The sequence below is a fragment of the Hyperolius riggenbachi genome, chromosome 1 (genome assembly GCF_040937935.1).
Source record: "Hyperolius riggenbachi isolate aHypRig1 chromosome 1, aHypRig1.pri, whole genome shotgun sequence".
NCBI classification, from domain to species: domain Eukaryota; kingdom Metazoa; phylum Chordata; class Amphibia; order Anura; family Hyperoliidae; genus Hyperolius; species Hyperolius riggenbachi.
Window position 1 is genome coordinate 112,663,544 of NC_090646.1, and position 20,011 is coordinate 112,683,554.

At 41.7% G+C, this 20,011-nt stretch overlaps 1 protein-coding gene across 1 annotated transcript in view; it reads left to right on the forward strand.

The window, feature by feature from the left end:
- The window catches only part of RBPJ (recombination signal binding protein for immunoglobulin kappa J region), a 138,743-nt gene that overhangs the window by 114,418 nt on the left and 4,314 nt on the right, over positions 1–20,011 (forward strand). The window contains exons 4-8 of the mRNA XM_068267918.1: positions 6,731–6,896; positions 8,794–8,968; positions 11,692–11,829; positions 13,200–13,312; positions 14,400–14,540. Coding sequence (XP_068124019.1) covers positions 6,731–6,896; positions 8,794–8,968; positions 11,692–11,829; positions 13,200–13,312; positions 14,400–14,540 — 733 coding nt within the window. The remainder of the gene's footprint in view (positions 1–6,730; positions 6,897–8,793; positions 8,969–11,691; positions 11,830–13,199; positions 13,313–14,399; positions 14,541–20,011) is intronic.

The following is a 20,011-nucleotide window of genomic DNA, read 5'->3' on the forward strand; positions in this document are numbered from 1 at the left end:
GGCTGTCATAGGCTAATGCCTATGACAGCGGATCGCTGTGATTGGCTGGCGGGGGGAGGGAGAAAGAGGGGGGGGGAAACACATTTATTTAAAAATAATAAAAAATTGCAGGAGCGATCAGAGCCAACCAACAGAAAGCTCTCTTGGTGGGCAGAAAAGGGGGTGGGGATTTGTGTGCTGCATGGTATGGCTCTGCAGCAAGCTTTTAAAGCTGCAGTGGCCTGAATTGTAACAAATAGCCTTGTCACTTGGGGGTGTAAGCCTATGGTCCTGAAGTGGTTAAAGATGATCTGTATATACACACCACACCACTCTACACTGCTCAGGATACCCACTTTTACGGTAATTTAACTGGTTATAGCATCAGAAACTCTTCCCATTTCTTCATACTACTGCACGTTGTATGTTACCCCACACTCCCAGTGATGCTTAAAGTGAATCCGAGATAAACTTTTACTCGTTGCATAATTGTGTTCCTTACATATAGTTTATAGGGCATTCCTCGAGCCAAATACTTTTTTTGTTTTGTTTTAATACTCTAATTTCCTATAAACTAAACAACCCTTGCCCACAGCTTTTCCAGAGTACATTGGCACTGTAGCAAGGGTTTATGGGAGCTCAGTCTGGGCAGGAGGAGGAGGTTACTAGCCAGAGATTTCAGAGGCAGAGGGGAGGAGGGAGCAGGAGAAGGGAGTATGCTGAGGGCTGGAGATGCAGTTGAAGCTTGCCTGTGTGTAATGTGACAAACAAAACATGGCCGCTATCATTGTATCACAGGAATAAATAAACATGAAACAGTTGAAGCTGTTTGCAGCTAGATTTGCTGTGTAAACTATCTAAACTTTAGATATGATATATAGACAAGTCACTTGTCATAGTTTGTTTTTCCTCCTTGATCCACTTTAAAGAGAAACTCCGACCAAGAATTGAACTTTATCCCAATCAGTAGCTGATACCCCCTTTTACATGAGAAATCTATTCCTTTTTACAAGCAGACCATCAGGGGGCGCTGTATGACTGATATTGTGGTGAAACCCCTCCCACAAGAAACTCTGAGGACCGTGGTACTCCTGGCAGTTTCCTGTCTGTGAACCTTGTTGCATTGTGGGAAATAGCTGTTTACAGCTGTTTCCAACTGCTAAAAAAGCATGCAGCAGCTACATCACCTGCCAACAGTAAAAATGTCACCATGTAATGTCAGAATGTAAATCAGGGATTTAAAAGATTTTACAATGGGCAAACACTGACTAAATCATTTATACATAATTATTGTAAAAATGAAGCACTTTTTTATTACATTATTTTCACTGGAGTTCGTCTTTAAGGTACACACGTACCAACAATCTGTCCAACTATCTTCTAAACTTGTCTGTTGGAAGACAAGTTGGGCTTGTGTGCGGCTGGCAAACAACCAGATGACCAACTGATAACAGGTTGTTTGTCAGATCCAACCGATGGATCCATCTGCCAAACTATCCGGCAGGTTGGAACGTGTGTACACGTGTGTAGTAAGTCTTTGAACAACTTTGTTGTTTTTGAATGCAGACATGTTGTGCAGTTTGTCATTTAGCTTGCGTGCATGGTATTTAAGGAAGTTGGTTGGTGTATGCGTGTGTGCGCGCGTACTTGTCAAGTAAATAACTTGTTGTGTGGTTGGTCATGTTGTGCATTAAGTTGGATGTGTGTATGAGCCTTTAGCCTAGGCTGTTAACACAGAGCATTCTGGGAGACCAGGTATATTCTCTTGTGGCTTTGTAATTCTCAGTAAACAAACATTCAACAGAGATCACCTGACAGGGCTAAAGATGTTGCCCCCTGTGAAATATCAGAAAGTAAATCTGGGTGAAGAAAGGTTTAATAGTGCGAAAACACTGAACTAAATATTTAAAATTTATGTTGTAAAATAAGCAATTTTATGTATTACATGTTCACTACAGTTCCACTTTATCACAGATTATATAGTTACTAGCAATGGATGGTGGTGTTTTTTTCTTGTTTGTTTTTGTTTTTTACTCTGGTAACAAATCTGTTGTCACCATTCTTGGTATGTACACTTGTGGTGTTTGCAAGCCGATGTAATAGCTTGGCAGGAGATGGCTATCTCTGAGGTCACGCTAGTTCTGTATGTAAAGCTGTTTGTGTTGGTATCTCAAACATGAATGCACTTTCTAAATTTCAGATCTCCATGCAGCAAAAACACACACAGACATCTGTATAGACTGTACTTGTGAATCATTAATCAAGTTTGCCACCTAGTGGACATTTTGGTTGTCAAACATTAATATACTAGAGATTAAAAACAGCAAATAAAATGCCCCGCGACGGATGTCTAAATAAAAAAAAGTATGGAGTGTAGTTTACCGTAAGTGATTATTGTAAATATGACCCACTGGTAATTTGGTAGATGTTCCCCTATTTCTGCCAGATGGATGTGCTTACAGCTCAACTAAACCCAAACAAGACAAGTTCAGAAAACAATCCTCATGCTGGTTAGTGTATATTCTAAGTATTCCCTTTGGAACTGATCTATTCACATTCATTAAAGGGAACCCGAGGCGAGAGGAATGTGGAGGCTGCCATGTTTATTTCCTTGTAAACAATACCAGTTGTATGGCAGCCCTGCTGATCCTGCGTCTAATACTTTTAACCATAGGCCATGAACAAGCATGCAGCAGATCAGGTACTCTGACTCAGGTTTTACTGTGTTAGCCATGTGCTTGTCCCAGGGGTTTGACTCTGACACTACTTATGCCAGGCAACTGGCATTGTTTACAAGGAATTTTCTGGCAACCTATAACTGGGGTCACTCTCAGGCTAACTATACTTAGCACCTGATTCTTTCCCAAAAAAAAACATTGTACCGCTTTTTTTTAAATCCACCTAAAGTTTATTAACTATGATTAGCGGCTTCTTTCGGGACAATACAAATGTTATGTTTTAGTTTTTTTTAAGCAGGACTATGGCGTCGAAGTTGAAGAAATTTTTAAGTACATACAGTCAGTTAAGCTCAACACACACCATACAATCTTGGTTGTACAGATTTACCAATTCTATGTAGTATAAGGGCCAACAGATTGAAAATACCTTGAATGATTGATTGGATAAGCTCTTATACTACATGAAAGCGGTAAGATTGAACAACCAAGATTGTATGGTGTGTGTTGAGCCTTATGCTGGACATAGACGGCAGGGCTGTGGAGTCGGAGTCGGGGAAGAAATGCTCCGACTCCTAATGAATTTGTAACTGTAATTAAAATAGAAAATATGATAAAATGTTCTATTTCTCAGATAATAGTCATTAAAAATAATGTATATATACAGTAATAGCTGTGCTCAGTCCACAAAAATGAAATAAACCAATCAAAATTAGTTACTTGTGCTGCTTCAATAAAGCAGTCCCCGTATTTTTAAAGTCAGATATTCATATCTGATTGTGACTGTATATATGATGTGTACACAGGAATCTCTCATATATACTGAATAACGTCTATGCTGTAAGAATAAAGCCTGATGTGTAGCCCTGTCACTAATAGAGATAGTCAATGAGATGGAAATAATTCTGCATTGATGTTGATTTATGCAAATGTATGCACTCCCTTTGCTCATGAAATCAAATAATTTGATATATTGTTAAAATTTGGTTTGGTGACTACAAATTAAAGGGTACCTGAGACGGATGAAAAGTAAAGTTTTTTTGTTTTTTTTTATACATATCTCCAGCCCCCTTCAGCGCAATCAGTCCCTCGCTGTCCTCCTCCACCACCTGGATCTTCTGCTATGAGTGGTGGTAATCCAGCCAGTCAGCGCAGTCCGGCCACGTGCCGCTCCCACAACCAGGAACATTCTGCACCTGCACAATAGTGCTGTGCAGGTGTAGTACGCTTCCGGCGGCGGAGTGTGTGCATGCGCACTATGCCAGACTGGCTCAAGTACCTGGACTCATAGCAGAAGATGCAGGTGGTGGAGGAGGACAACAAGGGACTGATTAGCCTCAAGGGTGCTGGAGGAAGCCCCTAGTATGTATAAAACTTTAATTTCATCTGTCTCAGGTTTACTTTGTTACACAGTAGTACTATACTCTACATATGCACTCCCCACAGAGCTGCAGGGAATCCACTGCGAATGTTGTGCACATTGAACACAGAGGTGTTGTCTGTCACCCATAAACCTGGTTCAGATTGTACATGAATAATGTGTAATAGAGGAAGAATCTCCTTGTTCCCCTGCAGAGTACCTGCACATCATTCTTACATGCACCCACAGTTACATTGCCCAGGGCCTGATAGATGTTCTTTGTTCTGGTTTGTACCTTTTACAAGTACTCTTACCAAGGACTAGTTTTAGTCTAAAGGGAATAAATATAGTCTACATATCCTTCTCACTTCAGCTGTCTTGTAAAATTCCTAAGCGTTGGCAGTTAAGAGACGAATTTCACGTTACATACTTTTAATAAACAAACTTGTAATATGCAAATTAGAGGAGTCGGAGTCGAGGAGTCGGAGTCGGTGGAATCCTAAACTGAGGAGTCGGAGTCGGTGGATTTTTGGACCGACTCCACAGCCCTGATAGACGGTAAGTTTTTTGTTTTTTTTTAGAACCGCTGATGGCTCGATTGATAATTTCCGACGTGTCCGATCACTGCGTGGATCGATTCCCGGGAATCGATCCGCGTGGATGAGCGGTGTCGCGCCGGCATCGAGCCGCTGGCTCGATTCCGGCACATAAATGTACCGTCTATGCCCAGCATTAGAGTCGGAGTGGTGGTTTCAGAAACTGAGAAGTCGGATCATTTTTTTATCTGACTCCACAGCCCTATTTTTGAGACCCCAGATCTGTCTGGAGCGGTTAGCTGAACTGCCAAATTGGAGATTTTTCTTTGACTCAGATGGCATGAGTCAGACAGCTGACTACTTAAAGGATAACTGTAATGAGAGGGATATGGGGGCTGCCATATTTATAATTTGTTTCTTTCCTTTTAAACAATACCTGGCTATCCTGCTGATTCTCTACCTCCTAATGCTTTTAGCCATAGACCCTGAACAAGCAGATCAGGTGTTTCTGACTTTATTGTCAGAATTAGCTGCACGCTTGTTTCTGGTGTTATTCATACACTACTATTTATAAACCAGTAGGGCTACCTGGCAACTAGTATTGTTTAAAGAGAAATAAATATGGCAGCCTGCATGTTCTTCTCACATCAGTTGTCCATTAAGAGTTTAAGCAGTATTAAAGTTGTTGTAGTGGATAACTTTAGAAGGGCAACATTTTATAAAACAACCACCTATAAATTCCCAATCGGTGTTCAATCCAGTTGAATTTCATAGATCTCCTTTAAAGCGTGCTTAAACTCTGTACATGATGAATAAAAAAAAAACATTTGGCACCCTCACAAGCATCAGGGGTTAGTGTAGTTTAACCTGGCAGTGCAGTTTAACATCCCTGACGTTTTGATTATTTCCAAGTTTAGGGTCTAAAAGCTGTGCAATTTTTTCACAAGCTTTTAGACCATAAAAACAAGGGGGAAAAAAACTACCACAGAGAGAGCTGCAGCAGTTCCTGCATATAACTCACTCAGGCACGGAATTACCGCTCTGAGCTGCGGATTTCCATCCCCAGCCTGACTTGGGATTACCGCTAAGGAAGTATAGCGACAGTTTAGGAGGAAAAGGCCCTTAAGATGCACCTGCACCACGGATGCACCAGGTTTAGTATATTTTCCCCCCTTGATTTTTGCCCTCTAAACCTAGGTGAATTTTATTGTCCCAAAAATATGGTAACTGCTGGGAAATCATCTTTGTGTATGTGTGTGTAACTACAAAAGAGGACATTTATAAGATCATGTTGAATACCCTCCGTAATTCCCCTAAGTAGCTCCATCTTGTTGGCCCTAGTGGTTCTAGTTTTTGGGATATGGTGCTGTCTGTTTTGGGGAGCCATACCAGTCTTAAGCTAAGTACACACGTGAGAATTGTTGCACATCGGAGTTCAGCAAACAATCCCTCTGCAACAATTCAGGGAACAATGCTGTATGGACACATCCCTAGCCTTGAGGCTAACAATCAGGAGGGCCGACAATCAGGGGCTGGCGGAACGGCTTCAATTGGTCGGCAGGGGTTGAAAATAGCATTGCGATTGGTAATGCTTGTGGATCGTAAACCATTATCCTACAGCAGTGTCTTTGCTAAGAACTGCAAAAGCCCTTCTCTTCTGAATTTGGAGGTCTACCTTGAGATACTGCTCAATGTGTCGAGCGTTGTTTATTTTGGTGTATTGTATTCGCCAATGGAGTAGACGGTTGTAATGTATTTACATGTATTTACAGGTACACTGTAAGACTCTGCCACCTTTAGTAATTGGTATCTGATATTTAGACTTTACATGAACAAGCACAATTTTTTTTTTTTTTTTGTCAAAATCCAGAATTGTCAAAGTAAATCACAACCTCCTGGAACTGAGCAGTTCTGTTCAGATTTTATTGACCTGCAGAGCAAAGCTCAGCAGCCACTCTTCAACCCAACGCCAATGGCGAATTTACCACTTGCTTAGATCACTAGTCCAATCCCAAACTGTCCAGTCTATGAAAAAGTTGACCCATGTGAGACCATCTGTGTTTTTGAGAACTGTAATAGAGAATCTTTGTAAAAAGCAAATGTAGATTGGCTTTGAAAATAGAAACTCTGTCTTGTACAATAAAGTCAAGTCTCTTACTGGTCTGTCCTGTTTGTTGTAGGTTTTTCTGCCCTCCTCCCTGTGTTTATCTCATGGGTAGTGGATGGAAGAAAAAGAAAGAACAGATGGAAAGAGATGGCTGTTCGGAGCAGGAGTCTCAGCCTTGTGCCTTCATAGGCATCGGGAACAGTGAGCAAGAAATGCAGCAGCTGAACCTGGAAGGAAAGGTTAGTTTTGTGTATGCTGGGTGTTCCTGCGTAAGCAACCTGGAGAATATTACATTATATACAGTCCTGCCACACCAGTGTATTTGTTTCAGTTTATCTGTTTGCTAACTATGTATATAATGTCATATTGGTCATGATTCACAAAGCTTTTTCTCCTGTTTTTCCTCTGTTTTCACCTTATCTATGTTACTTTTTTAAGCTTCCAAAGAGCAAAGATGCAATAGAATTAAGGTACATACATTCGTCTGATTTTTCCAAAAGACCGTTCGTTTGGACGTCAAATTGGGCGTGTGTACAAACAATCGGTCAGCTGATAAGACTGGATTTGACCGTTCCGCCAAGTGGATCAGTCAAAACGACTGTTTGTACACGCCCGATTTGACGTCCAAATGACCGGTCGTTTGGAAAAATCAGACCTGTGTACGCACCTTTAAGGTAACAAAAGTAATACTGAAATGATATTAATCAAGAACAACTTACTTTGAGTGTTTATTTTGTTTGTAAATGTGCCGGTTATTTTTATCAGTTCGGTGATAAATAAGACATTTGTTATGAGAAGCATTGTGAATAGAGCCCAGAGTGAATCTGTAGTCCACTCACTGTCACTTACAGGAACTCACAATCTAATCACTACCTTAGTCATAGTCTTATGTTACTATCGTACATTTATGCTGGGAATACAGCATGTGTTTTTCCAGTAGATAGATGGTTCAATAGATCATTTCCGACATGTTCGATCATTTTACCGCTCATTTTCTCATAGAAGTGAATGGGAAAAAAATAAGAAAAACGAGCGGAAGATAAGAGACTCGAGTAGGGAATCCAGCGGCAAAATCGATGGAGCAGAGAATCGAGCTGATTTTTTTACACTGTGCAAAATATGCCTCCAAAAGACGCAGCAGCACCATAGACGATCATGTGATTCTGCATGTGTTTTGTTTTTTTTGTATGTGGCAAATGTATTTTGTATGTATTCAGGCGGTGACCCCTGCCTGAATACACACCTGAACTGAAAAAAATAAGTGCCCATACCTGGGGTGGCTTGATGTCCCCCATAATCTTTCTGGCCGATCCGCCCCTCGGTTGTCCTGCTTTCTACCCTAGTTAAAAGCTGTGACTGGGCTCAGTCATAGCCACGGCGCATGCTCTGTCTGCGCGCTCTTCTTGTGCATGCTCCCGAACAACACACTCAGCACTGCATCAAACGCCCCCTACTGCCGTATACCAATCGAACCTTTACGACCAAGATCTTTCTGGCATAACTGATCAATCCATTCGACTGAATTCGGAAGGTACGTAAATGAAAGATTGATTGGCTGACCATATTGTGGCTCCAATTCGATAAAATTATCGACTCTGAAAGTCGAACGGACCGCAATTTCAAGTGATGTATTAACACGCTAGCTGTCCTTTAGAAGGCCTAATTCTGGCAATACTCTGGTCGATTCTAAGCTGATAAGATGGTTAGATAATTTCCTAAATGTCCGATCACCGTTCGATCATTTTGCCACTCGGTTTGTGATTGAAGGGAATTGAAAAAAGATAAGAAAAACCAGCGGAAGATAAGAGAATCGAGCAGTCAAAACAAGCGGACGCAGAATCGAGCGCCAGAATAGACCCGTGTATTCCCAGCATTACAATCTAATCCCTATCGTAGTCCTATGTCTACCCTAGTCTCTAACCAATTTCGAGGGAAGACAATTCACTTAAATTGGCTGGAATTACTGGAACTGGAATTATCTGTATGTTTTTGGGATAAGTGCAGTTTATCACACCTCCCAATTAAGTGTTTGGCCAAGGACAGCTTTCATAAAGGGGCGCATTATTCCTAAACTGTCCATTGATAAAAGGTATACTGTAGGTGGATGTCTGATGTATCTTTACTTTTTCTTAACAGAACTATTGCACTGCCAAAACATTGTACATATCCGACTCAGACAAGAGAAAGCACTTCATGTTATCGGTGAAAATGTTTTACGGGAATAGCGATGACATCGGCGTATTCCTAAGCAAGAGGATTAAGGTCATCTCCAAGCCATCTAAAAAGAAGCAGTCACTGAAGAATGCAGACTGTGAGTACAGGCCACACCTCTGACCCTCATAGTGTCGTCAGAATCCAGACTTAATGGTTTTACTTCCATGGTGTACTGAGTCTGTAAGGCGGGTACACACACCGTACTTTTTCAAACAACGCGGGGCGGTCATTCTGCCGACAGTTGCACGTGAGTACCAGCTGTCAGCAAACTGATAAGACTGTTTTTGACTGATCCGCCAAGCAAGTCAATCAGAAACCGTCGTCTGCCAACAGCTTGTACTCACGTGCAACTGTCGGCAGAACGACCGCCCCGCGGGAGGTTCTGTCGGACCCGTTGTTTGGAAAAAGTACGGCGTGTGTATCCGCCTTATTAGGGTTACCTCCCTGAAGCGATCTGAGAACGGTTATGCGCTTCTTATTCTTTTTGTTTGCTAACTTTAACACATATGCCACTATGATGACTCCCCCATACTGCTGGCTCTGCAGCCCACTTACATTCCTTTTCCTCCCATCCTTTCTACAGCAGCATCACTTACACATGTGAACTGAATCCATGAAAGCTCTAGTTCAGGCATAAATCTTTCTAAATCTGGGCCTGTTTATATCAGTGCAGAAGTTCTTTTAAAGTTGGTGACCTTTAATGTACCTGGCCAGAATCACAGATGCTGGTCACTTTTGTGATTCAATCTAGGCTTAATTTTATATACTTTGTGCAGCGCCACGGAATATGTTGGCGCTTTATAAATCAGTAATAATATTTACATATTTAGGTGCTCCGGCCCCGTTTAAGTATCATATATTTACAAGGTTTCAAATCTTTTTTTTTTTTTTTGTTTTGTAGCAGTGACACTCCTCACCTATGAGTTGGTGTAACTGAGGGGAATTCAGGTTCATGTTAATGCTGCTGAGCAAACTGTTATTGCCATTCTGCAGTCACATGACAAGCATCACAGGGAGATGCAAGTTTAATTACACTAAAAGAATACCTTATTAGGCAGATAAAAGCAAACTGCAGTGACTTCATGAAAGATCCCGGTATACAGAAAAGATCATATTATTATTATTATTATTTATTGTATTTATAAAGCGCCAACATATTACGCAGCGCTGCACAATAGATAAATGGGTTAGCATACAAGGTAGAACATACGGAAACTCACAACAAAACAAGATCATGCAAATGATTTGATAACAATACAGTGTCATAGGTCAAAATAGAGACTGTTCTAGTCTACAAGAGGGGTGATTGTCAGTAAGATTGCATAATCAAGCTGGAAACACTAGGGAGGAGGGCCCTGCCAGAGGCTTACAATCTAAAGGGTGGGGTGGAGACAATAGGTACATCTTTTGAGAGGGTGTCTAACAGAACATATTATAGTGCTGGTGTAGGGGGGTATGCGAGCGTGAAGAGGTGAGTCTTGAGAGCTTGTTTGAAGGTATTAAAGGTGGGGGCGAGTCTGACGGCTGGTGGGAGCGAGTTCCAGAGAGAAGGGGCAGATCTGGTGAAGTCCTGCAATCGTGCATGTGACTGAGTTATGCATGGTGCAACTAGGCGCAGGTCATTGGAGGATCGGAGGGGGCGGGCTGGTATGTGCCGGAGGACCAGATCAGAGATGTAGGTCGGGCAGGTCTTGTGCACTGATTTGTAGGCCAAGCACAGGTTTTTGAAATTGATCCTAAAGCTGATGGGGACCCAGTGTAGGGCTTTACAGAGCGGAGTTGTAGAGGCGCTGCGGTGAGAAGAATGCATCAGTCATAGAGGTAGATGTGATTGCCTTGAGCTTCCTAAAGTGTCGACATGAACTTTCTTGGTTATTGGTATGTGGAAGTTGTCAGACTGGATGCCGTACAGTACCATAGTTGAGTTTGATGTGCTGCAGTTGTTGAAAAGCCCATGTGAATATTAGGCAGCCAGCACATTCTTAGATCTCTTGCATTATTATGGTGATGAAGACTTAGAGGCTATGCTGCATGTTTATAGCTGCAGTTATCCTTTCAGGTTAAAGCCCAGAAATTTGGGGGGTTTGTTACTTTGTCAGCCTTCTGTCACTTCCTGTTCCTGAAACACCATGGAACTTGTTGGCTTTAATATGAAAACTAGCAGGCTGAGGACAGGAAATAGTTAGGTTAAGGCATCGCTCCGGTTGGGCCAATAAGCATATTGGAATAATGCTATTTCTTGCCCAGAGATTTAGGTTGCATTTTTCACACTTAGGCCTGTTTCAGATAAGCATTTAAACTAGCAGTGGTGTCTTATTTTGACAACCTTTGGCGGTGCTTCCCGTTGCATTGTTGTTGCATAGTTTTGACCCCTGTAGGGGGGACATGGAAGCGCTGAGCATAGCCGATCCTGGACATTACATAAACGAGATGCTGGGATTGAGTGTGGCCCTTGTGTAAACAACAGTATTGACATTTAAAAAGCGCTGTCCATTCAAAGTGCTTGAGGAATGAATACCGCAACCACGAATTTAACGCCGTGTGAACAGGGCCTTAATAGGCACTGTTGATCTCTAGTGAATGGAGTTGTCCTTTACACTCAGCACTGTACAGTACTTTAAAATATACCAGGATAGTGTTTTTTATGGTTTCCCTAAGCTATCATCTGCGGCCTCTACACATCTTTTAGCCTCAGTATCTGAGCTCAGAATTCCCTAACTAGCATGATTCTAATTTATGGTTGTGTTCGTATAAACATTCCACTGGCTGTTATAAAATGTGGTTTTCCCTTAACTAACCATGACATTGTCTCCCTTCCAGTATGTATTGCGTCAGGGACAAAAGTGGCACTATTTAACAGGCTGCGGTCACAGACGGTCAGTACGAGATATTTGCACGTAGAAGGTGGAAACTTTCATGCCAGTTCGCAGCAATGGGGAGCCTTTTACATCCACCTCTGTAAGTGATATATTTTCATAATTCACATTAACAGACACATGTTTATTCAGTATCTCACATAAGCGAGTACACGTCTTACATTTTTGTAAAATTGTTATTCTAGCTTTTCATGAGACAGCACTGAAGATGGGACACTGATGCAATTTACAGCTTGTGTAAATTTGTTGTACCATCAAAATAAAGCCCTTCTATAAACATTAGGGCTGGTTCTTCCATAGGGCCAAACTTGGGCAATTGCCCTGGACCCCAAGATCCTTAGGGGACCAACCAGTCAGGGACCATTAAGTTCACAAGTGTACAGTATGAGAATGTAAAGGGCCTCCGGTTCATTTTTGCCTAGGGCCCTGTTTTACCTCAAGCCGTCTCTGATAAACCTGCTAGCCGGCTCTCTGCCTAGTGTTCAGTGAAGAGGCATAGTGGTAGAAAAGTAATGTCACTGCTCATTGGTATCGATGGTCAATAAGATGCAAATCCAAGTTAATGCAGGACTATGTATTTTTTTTTTTTTATTTAAATGAATGACGCTTGAAATTGGTCCAGTGAAGTCAAGGTGGAATTTGATTGGTTTATTTTCAAGCTAAATGCATTTGTGTTAAAAATATGCATAATCCTGCACTGACTCGGAATGATTTGCAACTTATTGACCATCCCTGTGTATTAGTGATTCACCCAAATGTTAAAATTATTGGGGGACAAGTGTACTCTTTTTAGAGTTATGCTGAAACTATCACAAATTACTATTGTTTTAAGCAGTTTGTACATGGTGTTCAAAGGGAAAGGCCAGATTCTCTGCAGTTTAGCTACACAAATTGCAAGACTTTATAGGACAATATATTGCATTACTTGTTTTATCTCACATTGCTTTTAGAGCCCTTTTCCACTACCAGCGTTTTGAGTTTCGATTTCAATCGCTTGCAAAATGCTGAATACAGTGAAACTAATGAAAACTGTGGCAACCATTTCCATCAGTGCGATCCATTTGCGATGTGATTTTTCTCCATCATGGGGCATTTTCCATGTGATTGAGCTCCTATGCTTTGTACAGGAGCACAGGAAAGTTGCATATCCATCACACCACTATGCAATTTTACTGTGATATGGCAACTGAAAATGTTTTTTCGGCTCATTTTTTCCATCACCAAACATATCGCAATCATGACAAGCACCCGACGGATTGCAGAAGAAACATGATTTTAGTGTGGAAAAGGGCCCTTAGTTTGGATTAGTCGCTGTGTCATTGTGTATCTGTTCCCCACCCTAGCATATGTGTTTGTACATGTCAACATATCAGGGTTGTATTAATCTGCACAGTCTGGCTGTAGAAGTAATACTGACATTTCTCTTGTTCCACTTGTGTATTACACCTCTAGTGGATGATGAAGAGTCAGAAGGAGAGGAATTCACTGTGCGAGATGGGTACATTCATTATGGACAGACGGTGAAACTTGTCTGTTCAGTTACTGGCATGGCACTCCCAAGACTGGTAAGCTGACATTGTCACACATTTAGTACTAATCCTTTAGGCCAATATGCTCCTGCTTCTTCTATTTTCCATTTAGGATTGCCCAGCTAATGTATGCACTGATGCAATACACATTACACATCAGTATGTTCAATGGAAACGCTTTTATGAAAAAAGGGCACCTGGTGAACCTGAAACAGGTTTTTTTTTGGCATTAATAGCTAAACATAACCCTGTTCTCACACTGATCCCCCACCCGCTACTGATGCCTAATCTTAAAGTGGATCCGAGATGAACTTTTACTCATTGCATAATTGTGTTCCTTTCCTATTGTTTATAGGGCATTCCTCAAGCTAAATATTTTTTGTTTTTGTTTTAATACTCTAATTCCCTATAAACTAAATAAGCCCCACCCACAGTTTTCAGAGAGCCTTGGCAGTAGCAAGGTCTCATGGGAGCTCAGTCTGGGCAGGAGGAGGGGGAGGAATTACTAGCCAGAGATTTCAGAGGCAGAAGGGAGGAGGGGGGATTAGGTTTTTTTCAGTCTGAGTGCTGATGGTGCAGATAAGCCTGCCTCTGTGTAATGTTTACAAACAACATGGCTGCTGTCGTATTACAGGAAGAAATGATCATATTCTATTAAAGTAGTATGCAGACAGATTTGCTGTTTAAACCATCTAAACTGTACATAAGATATATAGACAAGTTACTTGTTATAGTTAGTTTTTCATCTCGGATCTGCTTTAAACCCCCCTGGCTTGTTGCAGGTGCGTGGCTCAAAAATAACAAAAGTTCACCCATGCTATTGACATGCTATTATAACAGATTGAAGATGGCAGCCTCATATTCCTCTCACTTCAAGTTCCTTATAAGGATTCAGTGTGGGGAGGAAATTTTTCCTCCAGCAGTTTCCTGGATCAAGAGGAGGGGGAAGATGCTTCACTGGAATGGTCCTGGGAATTGATAGCAGTCTACCACTTTAAAATCAGTCGACTATTCTATACTTCTTTCTCGTCTGTCTTGAGAAGAATAAGTTCCTCCATCTGAGCAATAGCATGTAAGTCCAACCATCCAGGTCCAGGTTATGAGGTTTTCAATTCTTTTGCAGATCATCCGGAAGGTGGACAAACAGACAGCATTACTGGATGCAGATGATCCTGTCTCCCAGCTCCACAAATGTGCTTTCTACCTGAAAGATACAGAGAGAATGTACTTGTGCCTTTCTCAGGAACGAATAATCCAGTTTCAAGTGAGAGATTTTTTTTTTTTTTTTTGTGTGTGTTGAGATGATCTTTAAAGGAACACTGAGCACCTTTTCAAAACACAATTTGCACTTACTTGGGGCTTCCTCCAGACCACCGTAGGCTGCAAGGTCCCCCAGCGTCCTCCTGGCTCCTCTCCCTGAAGTCGCCACTAGGCATCCCCGCACGATACGCGTCATCAAGTCGGCGTTAGAGTCCTGCGCATGCGCAGTTCTCTAACCCTGAACCGCATATGCGCAGGACTCTCACGACGACGTGATGACGCATAGCGGGGACTTCAGGTTGACGTCGCAGAATAACGGCGCCGCCTGCAGGACCAGGAGAGGAGCTAGGACGAAGCTGGAGGAAGCCCTAGGTAAGTGCAAATTGTGCTTTTAAAAGATGCTCAGTGTCCCTTTAAAGAGAATCTGTATTGTTAAAATCGCACAAAAGTAAACATACCAGTGCGTTAGGGGACATCTCCTATTACCCCCTGTCACAATTTCGCCGCTCCCCGCCGCATTAAAAGTAGTCAAAAACAGTTTTAAAAAGTTTGTTTATAAACAAACAAAATGGCCACCAAAACAGGAAGTAGGTTGATGTACAGTATGTCCACACATAGAAAATACATCCATACACAAGCAGGCTGTATACAGCTTTCCTTTTGAATCTCAAGAGATCACTTGTGTGTTTACCCTCTGTCCCCCTGCAGCTCTCATGCACTGAATACTAGTGACAGGCTGATCGTTTCTTCCTGCAGACAGCTCTGCCCTGTCTCTAATTCCTCAGCATGTGTCAGCCAGCTTCTTTCACAGCCTAACAGAGGAGGATTTTTATCCAGCTCTCTTTCACTGATAAGAGAGCAGAGATGCTGCTGGCTTATGTAAATAACACACACACTGGAGTGTGCATAGAGGGGCCTGGAGAGGGGTGTGCATAACAGATCAGCACAGAAGAGTTGGCAGCCTTCCAGACACAGGGCGACAAGTCAGACAGGGAAAAGATACATTAATTTATTACAGAGACAGTGATAGTAGAAAGTGCTGCAGTAAGCCAGAGCACATTAGAATAGATTTAGGAACTTGTAGGATGGTAGAAAAAAAGGATGACATTTTTGTTACAGAGTCTCTTTAATGTAACACATTCAGTCTGCATGCCACTTGGGAAGGTAAGGAGGTAGCAGATTTAAAATGACTGCTTCATGTCTAGTGTTAAATACACAGGAAAGAAGACACTTGGCCTAGGTGGGGTTCAGAACGGTCTATTCCCAGGATGTCCCCAGTGTCGCAGGAAGATCATTATGTTGGCTAAGGGATTGAGTCCTGATCCTGGTGGTCAACAGTCAACACTAGTCTGCTTTAGGTGAACCTCAGGAAACCTCGTAGGGAACAGCTCTCCATTCACAGCACCCTCTACAGCACAAAGCGTTCTGATTGGCCAAATTATGTGGTCGTAGTTTACTGCAACCTATCTGAAACATAGCAGTTTGAGAGGGTGCGATCCACCCAGTCATGTTAGTGATTTCCCTATGAGGTTTCCTGCTGGGTCCCCTAAAATAGACTAGCGCCCCAACAATCTTCATGCATGTGTACGTCCCTTAAACACGTTAAAAGTTAATGTTATAAATGCTGTGTAAACCTATTAACATTTCAGCAATCTTGTTACATATATGACCTGACCTAAAAGTCACAACATTTTAATGGAATTAAAATGCAAATCTATAATAAAAATATTTTGTTCAAACACCCCATTTGACAGTGGATGGGTCTGCGATGACTTAATGTTCTCTCACCTGGTCTGTGATGTCAAAATAGGTGAAATAAAAGTTCAGCCTGAAAGGTTGGGGTAGGTAATCGGAGACGTCCGTAAGCAGATTTGAATGCATTTTGAAAAGTATCTAGTATCTTTGGTTTTGCAAAAAGTACTTGGGACATTTTAATATTGCTGTAGAATGTTTATTCCTTCTCTTTGTGTAGTGGGGGAGCAGATGTGCTTAAAGGTAACCTTATGTGACATGATGAGATATGTATGTACAGTGCCAAGCATACAAATAAATATGCTGTGATGAGTTTCTTCTTTTTCTGCCTGAAAGAGTTAATATTCAGCTATGCAACTGACAGTTTCTGCAGTCTGGACCCAGTCGGACTACTCATAATGAATTACAGCCATAAAATACTTTGTTCCAGTTCTTTGCCAGGCGAGGATAGATAAAAAAGGTCAATAGTTTATATATTTGAGCACGTTGATGCCCACAGACTATTACATTCAGCTGAGACAAAACATCGGCCTTTTTCTTAAAGGGAAGGTTCAGGGAGGGGATTCAAAAAATAAAAATAAATTTCCACTTACCTGGGGCTTCCTCCAGCCCGTGGCAGGCAGGAGGTACCCTCGCCGCCGCTCCGCAGGCTCCCGGTGGTCTCCGGTGCCCGACCCGACCTGGCCAGGCCGGCTGCCAGGTCGGGCTACTGCGCATGCGCAGTACAGCCCGGCGGACGTCCGATGACGTCAGCGCGCCGTCGTGGGACGCAGAAGTCCCAGGAAATGGAGCGCAGAAGAGCCCGACCTGGCAGCCGGCCTGGCCAGGTCGGGTCGGGCACCGGAGACCACTGGGAGCCTGCGGAGCGGCGGCGAGGGCACCTCCTGCCTGCCACGGGCTGGAGGAAGCACCAGGTAAGTGGAAATTTATTTTTTGAATCCCCTCCCTGAACCTTCCCTTTAAATTGTAACTACTTTCTGCCCCATGACGAGAAAATAAGTCACTGCACTTTCCTCCCTACAAAATTCTAGATAACACTGTTTATATCTGAGCTGATAAAAACACTACATAATTGAAAAGGAATGATGGCAAACCCCTCTCCTCCCCAAGGAAATTCAGCTGCAGGGCTAATGAGTAAACAAGTGTAAAATACATTTTCCAGGAGAAGACAGATGTAACAAGAGAGTAGGGTATATACAATGTATTATTAATACATGCTGAAAACAAATGAACTGTTTAAATAGGAAAAATGGACAAATACAATGTGTGGGTTTAATGTTTGAAAGTGGATAAATTGTGTAGTTATTCGTTTTTTTCCCTATTTTCCTTCTCCAATGCATAGAAAATAAGGTAATTACTAAATCAGCCACAAAAAGCCTAATTTTTTCTGGAAAAAATGATATATAGATCATTTCGTTGTGATAAGTAGTGATAAAGTTATTGCCCAAGTAATCAGAACTGATCTGAACTGTGAAAACGACCAGGGTAGGGAAGTGGTTAAACATAACCTAAAACTGTGTGCTATCTAGTGCTAGGTACACACGATGCAATTTTCTGACAGATTTACTGTCGGATCAATTATTTCCAACATGTCCGATCTGATTTCCGATCGATTTTTCAAACTATTTTTCATTCACTTCTTTGAAAAATGGTTCAAAAAGTCGATTGGAAATTAGATCGGACATATTGGAAATAATCGATTTGACAGTAAATCTGTCAGAAAAATACATTGTGTGTACTTAGCATAAAAGTCATTTATAGAAGTAGGAGGATAGATGGTTATTTATGGTTTCACTTTATTTTCACTTGAGTTTCACTTTTAAAGGATAACTGTAGTGAGAGGGATATGGAGGATGTATTTTCTTTTAAACAATACCAGTTACCTGGCAGACCTGCTGGTCCTCTGCCTCTAATACTTTCAGCCATAGACCCTGAACAAGCATGCAGCAGATCAAGTGTTTGACATTTTTTTTTTGTCCGATCTGACAAGATTAGCTGCATGCTTGTTTCTGGTGTTATTCACAGACACCACTGCAGCCAAACAACAACAGGGCTGCCAGGCAACTGGTATTGCTTAAAAGGAAATCAATATGGCAGCCTCCATATGGCTCTCACTACAGTTGTCCTTTAAGTGAAAATAAACTGAAGAGATAAGCAATTGAATCTATCCTCTTCCTCCTAAAATGACTTTTAGATATCCCACAGTTTGCTGATGTTATGCCCACAGGGACAACAATGAGTAATTTGCATATTTCAGCAGTGATGCAATGGGAGAAATCTCAGGGTGAAACTCAAACCTGAATTAATTAAAATACCTTTTTTTAAGAAAGCACATTTTTGTTTACCATAGCATTTTAGTAAGAGGGCTTTTTGGTCCAGTGTGTAGCCCCTTACACACTCCAATGAGTTAGTCTGTAACTGTTATGTATTTAAAAACTTAAACTAGATTTGTTATGTTAGCTCAATGGAACAGTCTGACTTGAGTCTGAAACCTAAAATATGTAAATGATTGAGGGCCTGTTTTCACTACATGCAGATTGGATGCAGAATGGATGCAGAGAAACTGACTCCAATGAATTTCTATGGGCCTGTTTCCACTAAACGCGATTATTCTGATGCAGATTTTCCCATAGGCATTCATTGGAGTCAGTTTTTCTGCATCCATTCTGCATCCAATCTGCGTGTAGTGGAAACAGGCCCTTACCTTTTTATCTCTTTCCTGCTCTCAGAAGCCCAGTTCTCTGCCAGTAAAGTGTTTCTGGCCTAATTCCTTATCAGTGAGGAGCACCTATAGTCCAACTCGGTCTTACTGGAGAGAAAGAAGAAAGGGAACACAACATATTTATTTGTGTCTTAGGCACTGTACATATACAGGTCCTTCTCAAAAAATTTGCATATTGTGATAAAGTTCATTATTTTCTGTAATGTACTGATAAACATTAGACTTTCATATATTTTAGATTCATTATACACAACTGAAGTAGTTCAAGCCTTTTATTGTTTTAATATTGATGATTTTGGCATACAGCTCATGAAAACCCAAAATTCCTATCTGAAAAAATTAGCATATTTCATCCGACCAATAAAAGAAAAGTGTTTTTAAAACAAAAAAAGTCAACCTTCAAATAATTATGTTCAGTTATGCACTCAATACTTGGTCGGGAATCCTTTTTCAGAAATGACTGCTTCAATGTGGCGTGGCATGGAGGCAATCAGCCTATGGCACTGCTCAGGTGTTATGGAGGCCCAGGATGCTTCGATAGCGGCCTTAAGCTCATCCAGAGTGTTGGGTCTTGCGTCTCAACTTTCTCTTCACAATATCCCACAGAATCTCTGTGGGGTTCAGCTCAGGAGAGTTGGCAGACCAATTGAGCACAGTAATACCATGGTCAGTAAACCATTTACCAGTGGTTTTGGCACTGTGAGCGGGTCGTGCTGAAAAATGAAATCCTCCTCTCCATAAAGCTTTTCAGCAGATGGAAGCTTGAAGTGCTCCAAAATCTCCTGATAGCTAGCTGCATTGACCCTGGCCTTGATAAAACACAGTGGACCAACACCAGCAGCTGACATGGCACCCCCGACCATTTCTGACTGTGGGTACTTGACACTAGACTTCAGGCATTTTGGCATTTCCCTCTCCCCAGTCTTCCTCCAGACTCTGGCACCTTGATTTCCGAATGACATGCAAAAGTTGCTTTCATCCGAAAAAAGTACTTTGGACCA